General features: G+C 40.6%; 1 protein-coding gene across 1 annotated transcript in view; it reads right to left on the bottom strand.

Moving 5' to 3' along the window:
- Positions 1–1,594, bottom strand: part of PPM1F (protein phosphatase, Mg2+/Mn2+ dependent 1F) — an 18,858-nt gene extending 17,264 nt beyond the window's left edge. Inside the window, exon 1 of the mRNA XM_009280961.1 lies at positions 1,375–1,594. Coding sequence (XP_009279236.1) covers positions 1,375–1,594 — 220 coding nt within the window. The remainder of the gene's footprint in view (positions 1–1,374) is intronic.
- Between the last annotated feature and the right edge of the window lie 7,978 nt (positions 1,595–9,572).

Genomic DNA, 9,572 nt, shown 5'->3' on the forward strand with positions numbered 1-9,572 from the left:
CGGCTCTCGCCTGGGGGCAGGCCTGCTGATGTCCCGCATGCCGCTGCTCGCATTCCCCCTGAACGCCGACTGCCGAATCATTTCTCCCTACGCCGGAGGAGGAGAGCCAGGGCATGTTGTTTAGGCCCCAGCCAAGCTGATACGAAGCCAACTCTTCCCATGCAAAGTGCTGGAAACTTGCTAAATCTCTCCAGACATGTGAAGGCTACAAACATTAAGGCAAGGGATGAAATACTCAGGGTGCAGCAAGACTTAATTAAATGTCTTCCCCTTTCTGCCGTTTCAGACTTGTAGGTGAATACTGAAATAGGCTTCAGGAAAAGTGCTGTACCCTGGCCATTACCAGAGCTCTGCTTGGAGATGCATCCTCTGGGGCACGCTGAACTGCCTTTGAAGTCATCCCAGGGAAATGGAAGGGCGATTATTTCCCCTTACAGGATAGACTAGTTTGCCTAAGACGTCTCTCTTCTCCATTTCTATCTTCGGCTCTGCCTGCATCCTGCTCCATTTCAATTCTTGGCATTGGGATTGAAGGTTTGGTGAAGCCTAATGTTAAAACACTTCAGCATGTGAATGCAATAGGACCATCTGTTACACGAGGCACAAACCCAGTACTCAGTCACCAAGGTCTGTTCTCTCCCCGATTACTCAGATAGGGGAAAATGCAGGCGTCAGGCAGAAGACACATGCATCAGGTTCTTCATCCCTCAGCATCCCATCTTTATGGGGAAGATGGACAGAGAAAAAGGAATCGATAAAAAGAGATTATTGAGAAACTTGCCAAGAAAAAGATCTCGAGTTTCAAGATGTTCAGGTTGTGGAGGGCCCAAAACCTGGTCCCAAGAACAGACAAAAGCAAGATGGATTATATGGATGAATTTAAGGTGTCAGCGTGGCTGCACAACAGAAATTGTGATGATGCCAATGTCACAACATAGGAGTAATTAGCTAAGGTCAGGCTACCAAAGAGAAAAGGGCACTTCAAAAATACAATAGGTTATCAACTTAAGATATGAACTGAACCAGTTCAATTTAAATGAAGCTCTCCAATGAGGAAAAGTTCTTAACTAGTTCAGTTCAGGAAGCACAGTGGACACAGTCATTAACCATTTTTGGGAGGAGAAATTCTCTTCCCTTTCCAGAAAGCCAACCCACACAATCAGTCTGGGGCTCCAGACACCATGTTTGCATCTTGCCCACAAAACTAGCATAGCTACCTTTCATCCCACAGACACCCAGCAGGAGCAAATAAAGTTCTGTTCACTGCTGCTTGCCAGACAGCCTAACCAAATATTCTGGGAAGCGTTTCAAAACACTGAAGTCTTCCAACAGATAGCCTCTGGGAAAACCACAGAAGGAAAAAAGTATACTTACAGGTGAACCTTTCCTCATCTCCTTCTCCTTCTTCTGTTTCCACACTTTGCTGCTTAAATTCAGTCAAGTCTGTTTGGAGGACTTCATCAACTGCAGCATGGATCAACGATGCTGCAAGAAGTGGTGAAACACCTCTGCTGGTAAGAAAAGGAAGGGAAAGCAAAATAGACTGCATTAGTTTAAATTGAGCTACAACCTCACTGTTTATGGCTGGTGACATCAGAATTAGAAAGCATTACACACAATAATTTCAACTTCATTAGTAAACTAGTAGAAGAAACCATATGTTCAGTATTTATTCATACAAATCTTTAGTCAGATCTTCAGTTAGACAACTGCTTTCTCAAGAATGCAAAGAGGAAGAAGCGTATGAATCATGTTTTCAAACTGTTGCCTCACACTCCAGTCGCAGATGGTACCTCCTTCTCTTGAGCTCTCAGATGGGAACTGCTACCTTCAATTCTAGCCTCTGAATGCAAACATTTTGTTTCTACTCACTACGCAACATTTCTTGCTTGCAGTCAACTGTCTTACCACAGACAGTATCAGGATCTCTGCATTGTGGTACACGCAAGTCTCCAAGAAGGTTACTTAAGACAGCAGTTCCCCTCCCTCCACAATAAAAGTCATGCTCAGTACTAACCTACAGCTCTTTAACACTCAGTTTCTCCTGACTGGAAGTTCCCCAAAGAAATCACCCAGGAAGAAGGTGCAAAGAGTTGGCACTGGAGACTAGGCTAAGAAAAGACTCCAACACTTGTGACTTAGCTGAAGCTTTTAGGTAAGCATCTAGAAGACAATAACGCTGCATGATCTACGCACCCTCTCCTTTTTACTCAATGCTTTATGCAAGCTACATGCTTTATAGGAAGCACATACTTGCTATACTGCTTTTGAATCTGTAAACAAATAAGCCCCATCCAACTTTAAAATGGGGCTACTAGAAAATAACTCTTTTATATTCACTATATTCCCATGGCAGGCACCAACATTCCAGACATTTTCAAAGAGCACAATGAAGAATAAGCATGGACGCGCATAAAAAGCATTTTATCCATTGTTCATGGAGTGTTGATACCCACAAAGTATCAAATTATACAACCAAAACAAATAACACATTAAGGCACCTGCAGCAAGTCAAGGACAAGACTTTGTTTTCCCAGGAAACATTTAGGAAGTCCTACATAAAACTGGTTGGCTACAGAGTAAGAAATGGTGGAAGCAACTGGTCTCTGCAGAGGTTCAACAGAGATGACTGGTTTTGTGCGTACAGAAGAGCGGGGAGGGGAAGACCGTGAGGTTTTAGATCCCCGTGACAACAAGCTGAAATGCATTTGCCATTGTGTTTCTGAAAGAGAGGCCTTGTCATATCCTCACAGCCATGTACGAGTACCTCCTGTGGCAGCAAACAGAAAGCATTGTGTTAGTCAGCAGGCTGCTAACAGAAGCGTGTTTTATGCTACGCATTCTGTAGCAGTGATGGCCTACTTTAATGAGTCATTTCGGTACTTCAAATAGATGGCAACATGTTTGCAGTCCTTTCAGTGCTAGCTGCAGTCATATCACATCAAGGAAAGGCAGAAATTGGCGCTTTTTTTTTTTTCAGGCTAATATGTTTAGGAGAGTCAGTTCCTTTCCTACCCAAGTTAAAAGTAACAATGCCTGCTTATAATCACTCTGACACTAACAGACAACCTTTTAAAAGGTCAGGCAAGAAACACATCCGAAACGGATATGGCAACCCCCCCCCAAAAAAAAATCCTGCTTCCTGTTTTTGTTTGTATAGGTGGAAAAGAAAGGAATATTAAAATACAAGCTACACAAACAATGTCAGATTGTTTCAGCAGCTAATGCTGCTGAGAGTCAGAAGCTTTAGTTGAAGTAGGTTTCAGCTCCAAGAACAGAGACAAAAAATATTAAGTGAAACAGCTATGCATTTAAATGCACACTGAGAGCCACAGCTTCAGTCATCTTCAGAATTTCTCTGCTATGCTGGAGGAAAAAATTCAAATCTAGCCAGGGTTTCCAGCTTGGCATCACAAGAGAGCTTAATGCTTTGATTTTAAACTTCGTAGACTTCTGCTTTCCAGAACCCTGACTTGCTGAACTGGATCCATAAAAAGAAGCTTAAACAAAAGGCAATATACTAAATGTTATAATTCACAAGTCCTGTATAAACCTCTGCTTACAGGATGCCTGCAACAAAGAAAAGGTTTACAAGTTATGTCACATCCTTCAACTCTTTCCAGTTGCCACCCAGTTCCTAAAAAGGAAATTCAGAGATTCCTCAGTACTGATATGCTTCATTCAGCTTTGCTTCCTATGCATTTCCTCCCCCTCCACAGTTTTGCAAATCTATACAAAGAAAATGGTTGCTTATCAGGATTTTATTTGTTATGCAGCCAGCAACAACAACATTGAGCAGTTGATTCTGACAAGACAAAAGATAAAAGCCTAAAAAAATGACCCTACCTATTTAGTTTAACCTCAGTTCTGAACAGAACATATTTGTTGATTACTTTATAAACTCTTAATACTAGTACTAATACATTGGTAAGCCTGGTTTTTACACAAGCTCAGGTAAATGGAGCTCCAAGGCAATGGCATCTTCCATTCTGTTTAGATGTTTACTGGTTCTAATTTTATACTCTAAACCAGAGACTTCAAGAGTTAACAAAATATGTAATTAAAGAAGAGTAAGAACTGCTTCTTTAGTTGAGAGCTACAAGGTCTCACTTGGCTAGAGAGTATCTGGAAGCAGACACAGTACCTATGGCAACCAGCGTAAAAGTAGAAGCCCACTGCAGTTACCAGAACAGACTTCAAACCTTTCCTGTAAGCAAAGAAGAATGTCACTTACTGTTAAAATCTTCCTTTCAAAGAAGCCCAAGACACCTTGCTGACAGGCTGAACCAAGCATAATTTAATCTTCATGAATCAGAAGAAATACTGTAGCTGTTTTCTAAGTGGGAAAACAACTGTGTTGGGAAGAAGAGGGAAGCTGGTGGGGTGCGTTATGTGGAAAGGATGTTACCTTCTCTTAAGAGAGTCTTAGAAGAAATGTGTCAGCCCCATTTCTATGACACATGTAACACTAATTACCTAGCCTCAGCCTACACAGGCTAGTAGTAAACAGACTTAGAATTTCTTTGCTACAGGCTATTTCTTTGCTAATAAAAAGGGTGTGTTTTGACCACAATAAAAAAATATTAAAAAATAATTAATGCATGTTGTAACAGTGCAGATGAGGCATTGTAGCTTCACCACCAGCTAAAGTCAGATTGCCAGTGGCTGGAGCATGGAGTTCATATCCTCCAGCCACTTCGTGGTAAAATACAAGCCTCATTTTAAGAACTTGAGTATAGATAAAAGTGGTAAGTTACAGAGTAAAGCAATACTTATGCTAATAAAGAACACACTTAATTTTATATGCCATCCTCCTTGAAAGATTCTGGACTACTGGACACATACGGTATTGTTAAAAGGAGCTATGCAAAGCTTCTGTTGATATACATACCTGTGAGCCAAAATAAAGTTACACACGGAAGTAGAAAGCAATTATGATTTTTTGCATACTTTAGCTTTGGCATAAGTTGCAGAACAGAACTTACTTCTCGTTCACCTTGTTTCTCTTCTGCAATACCATGTAGTTCTCTATTTTATTTCACTTTAAAAGACCAGTTGTCATGCCATCACAGCCACAGTGTATTCGTATATGTCAGATCAATCATAAGACTGCTACTGACCCCTTACGTATCAGCTTTCAGAAATAAAAGACAGAATATACACAAGTTCCTTCAGGAAGCAGAAACCCTAGTAAGATCATTTAGTTTTATCCGGGTCATTAAATCCCCAGTACGCTTGCAGTGAGTGTTGCAAACAAGTCACCACTTCAAAGATGCCCCCACCTCTTCTTCCCCTCAAATTTAAGAGGCTATATTCAGAAATCTCTAGTTACAGCTTTGTGGGCAAGGGGGAAGCATCCAGAGCATCAAAGGTCAGGCCACCACATCTTGTCCAGGGCCTCAACTACGACTACACTTTTTTCAAAGGCTTGAAAACAGATGACAGACTTCCTGTCGTGCTCTATGCCCACAGCTTACAGCAGCTTTGAGAAAGCAGAGTAGTGCAGCACATGGCAGACTCCAAACAGCTGCTCTTCAGCACTTTGAGCAGTGAGAAGCAAGCTCTGCGTAACCTGGTGGAGAGTGGTACAAAGCCTCACTAGGACATACCAAACACCCCGTGTTCATGCGAAGCCTTCTGAATTTTTAGTTACTTTTTTGGAAGGAAAATAATTCACATCCCCCTGCCCCAAACACACACATTCCCCCACAGTACTGTCAGGAAATCTCTGTTTGTGTAAAGAGAAGCACGAGAGATTACTAACTGTATTGGCCAAGTTGTTGATCACTTGTCACCTTTCAAATTAAAAAAAAAAGTTACATGATGTTCTTTCTAGGTATTATTACCAAAGTCATGGCAACAAGGCAACAGTGGTATTGCAGGCCAGAGCACCACCATACGATCCTCTTTTCCTTTCCTTTCAGAGTGCACACACACACACATATATATGCATATGTTGGGGAACAAAGAGGTGCTATATCTGCTAGCAAAAGCTTCTAGCGTAAGTCAGCTGCAGCTGACTTATATCGGAGGGAAGATATATTTTTACCCTTATTTGCTACCCAGGCTCTGTAACACCAGAAGATCGCATACAGTACAGCTTTGACAGTAAAGCAAAGTTTGTCACTGTGGACTCAGTGTGTGTTTCCAGCAGTTACAGCTGTATCAGCAAAGTGTTTTTAGTGCAGATCTGCAAATGGCAGCAGTTCTCTAGTAAGTGAAAGATCCTCTCATGCTGCCAAAATAATAGCAGGTCACAAGTTTCCTCATAAACAAAAGCTGCTTGTATTCAGTATTTTCTCCCCAATCTGCCACTTTTATTTCCCTCCCCCCCTTTTTATTCTTGTAATCATCTGCAGAACGTTTCCACTCAAGTGGCTCCAATCATTAGTATTTATTACAGCAGCACCCAGAGTTCCCAGGGTGATAGTGACCAGAAAAGTATGTATCTGTTGAGGAGAGAACATCTGACATCCTACAATGCATAGGAAGTTGTTTCTTGTGTTAGTGACATCAGGTCTTTACAGTAGATGAACAAGATGGAATCAAAACAAATATATAAACAATGCCACACAGAATTTCAATCTTTTAAGTTTCCATCTTTACATGAAGCAGTTTTTTCCAGATTTTCTTCTGAAACTACTGGAAACAGCAGCTTTAGAATCCAGAATCCATCTGTTTAGACCCTTCAGTCATCATCGAACAGTTTTTACAGAAAATGTGCAATGGAGAGTCACCTGCTACTTCCGTTTCATTCTCAGCAGGAAGAAAAACCACACAGCAGAACAGGAGAGGCTCAACTCCACGAAAGCCACTTTTCAATTAAGCCCTAAACCTGTTGTTTCAAAATTGAGTATTTCTTACCTTGATGTCCAATTCAAACAGCAACAGAAAGGGTGTTTCACACAGATTACGAGAGAAAAATATGCAAATTCTAGAGAAAGACAATTTCAGTTTTCCAAGCAGAACCAAAGAAACTGCTTTAAACACAAGCAAGCCAGCCCTAAAGGTTTCCTCATCATTATAGATTTGATCCTTTTTTCAGCATTTCATCAAGTTTTTTCTCTCTTGCCCCATACATACACTTTCTTTTTAAAGGCAAAGTGATTCTTTCCCAAAATTACTATTGAGAGTATATTGTAACATGGAAAACTCCCTGGGAGTTTTAAATTAAGAAATGTATTCTGAAAAGCAATTTACTGACCACAAAATTAACAGTTTGTCCAGCCTCTATATACTGTTGGAGGCAGGTCAGCACAGCCAAAAACTTTATTATCCAGAGACACATGCAGTGTGGGCTGCACATCATTTCTCTCAAGCTGTGTATTGTCCTGCCATCAGCTTCAGAAGCAGCAGTGGGCAAACCGCTCACAACAGAAAACAAACTAGTTTTGACCACCACCCAAAATTACCACAGCTGGTTTGTTAACCATTTGCTAAATTAACTAGTAAACAGCAGAAGTGCCACATTCCTCTTGTGCGTTAACTTTATCAAGGCTTCCAATTCTAACATTATCAATCATAAACCAGTGAGAACACTGGTGTTCCTGAAAGAGTAGGCTGTTTCTGCTAATCCCATGCTTGCTTTCGCTACCAAGCACAACCGGTCCTATAAAAACTAGAAAGTTTGTTTGCAGGCAATGACACGTGAAATCATTTTCTTGTCTGAAGTGATTGGATCACTGATACTGTAAACAGGTTCCTAGCAATGAGAAGTATTAGTGCATTACAATAATATACACTAAATGGTACAAATTAGGACATAAGGAAGTAAGTTTCAGGGGATTTATTAAAAGCAGAGGTCATGGTAGACAGGGTATTAGTAGTTTTCACAGAGGAAGGGACTAAAGGGAGTTTTAAGAAGAGATTGGGTAAACCAGAGGCAAGATAAGATTTTTGTTTCCCTTCTTCATGCTTACATCACATAAAAACATCAAAATATCAGAATTGCTGAATTAACTATTCTAAAAGCAGGGAAATGCTGAAAATAAAGATGCCAGGGCCACACCTTGTGTGGCAGCGTTACTGTGTAAAACACAGAGACACAAAACAGGATGCTGAGGCAACTGAGAGATGAAACACAGTGAATCGTTTGGGAGGGGGCAGAACAGGAAGCCGAAGTCTCACAACTGTTATTGTAGTAAAGTCTCCTCAAACAGGAAGGCTGCTGGAATTTCACATTGTTCTTTGGCTATGTCACAGGATGGTCATACAAGTTTCAGCTCCTATCAAGGGAAAGGAGAAATTTCTGTATTCAGGGGTCTGATTTCATCTCATGTTCTGTTTCAGTACAAGTTAGTACAATTTCAGGTTAATTTCTAAAGCTTTGGAAGTAACTAATGGACTCTTCATTCACATTGACCCATTTCCACAGATTGTTGGAACACATAGCTCTTACCCAAAAGTGTATGTTAATTAAAATTCTGCAAAACAAGATTACTTAAGCCTGCCCCAATTCTTCAGAATTTTATGTATGTATTTAGCTCCATACAAGGCAGGCAGTTCCATTGATTTAAATGAATTATTCAAAGTAGAAACATCTGCAAATCTTCACCGGATTAGCAATTTAAGTGCAAGTCCTGCCAGGAAGCAAAAGTGGTTGGCTATCTTAGCTAGTGTTTCGCTATGCTAGCTGCATGTGCAGAAGATTGTTAAAATAATTCATTTTAGATTAGTAAAGACATTCAAAGGGGTTAGCCTGAGATATCCAACTGCTTCCATGTAAGAGATGTGTGTAGCCTTAGAGAAGCAATAGCATTCAGAAACTCCTTGCTGGACCTAACAAATGTTATTCCTTACCCCATTCTCTTCTCAACAGCAATCCTGATTGGTGGTGGAGGAATAATGTTTCTCCTTACAAAGACGCAAAGGCTTATGCCTCCAAGCAACTGGAAGGACAAGCTAAACATCACCATATGTTGTCTCATGAGCCAAGGATATTGCTGGACCTCTGTTGGCTTTGGGCCCTTCAAGGCATGACCCACACATCTGTGTGGGCGTGAATTAAGTATCTGACAACGCAGAAATAAGAAGCAGAACTGCAGAACTGTGTGCCAAACTCGATTCCCAATAACACTTGATCTATAGAGAAACCCTTCATCATTACTAATCATTATGTAAAATACATTCTGTGATGCCAGATTGTTAAACAAGTCTCAAACTGAGGAAATACAGAACAAGCATCAATGCCAGAAGTCAGCAAGGTACATCCAATAACATCTTCATAGTGTTAAACCTGGTTATATTGACACTGTAATATTTGAATGTGTGTATTTTCCACTGAGCTGCCATCTGTGTGTTAGGGATGCTACTGTGATAGCCTGCAACAGCAGATCACTGGATCTAAGCTACAGTGACCTCTCACGAACTCGCTTCCTAATCTGACATCACTTCTGCATCTTTAACAACTTTTACACAAACATTTAAATATCTTGTGTCATCCCTCCCCTTATTTTTCCTTTTCTTAAAACCTTTAGCATCCTTCTTTCTCCTATTTCCTTACATTCCCTGATCTATTTTATCGAGGATTTGGGGGATTAAGATCAATTGAAAAGTTCATTTAACCTTCAAAA

The sequence above is a fragment of the Aptenodytes forsteri genome, unplaced genomic scaffold (genome assembly GCF_000699145.1).
Source record: "Aptenodytes forsteri isolate BGI_AS27 unplaced genomic scaffold, ASM69914v1 Scaffold12, whole genome shotgun sequence".
Lineage (NCBI taxonomy): Eukaryota > Metazoa > Chordata > Aves > Sphenisciformes > Spheniscidae > Aptenodytes > Aptenodytes forsteri.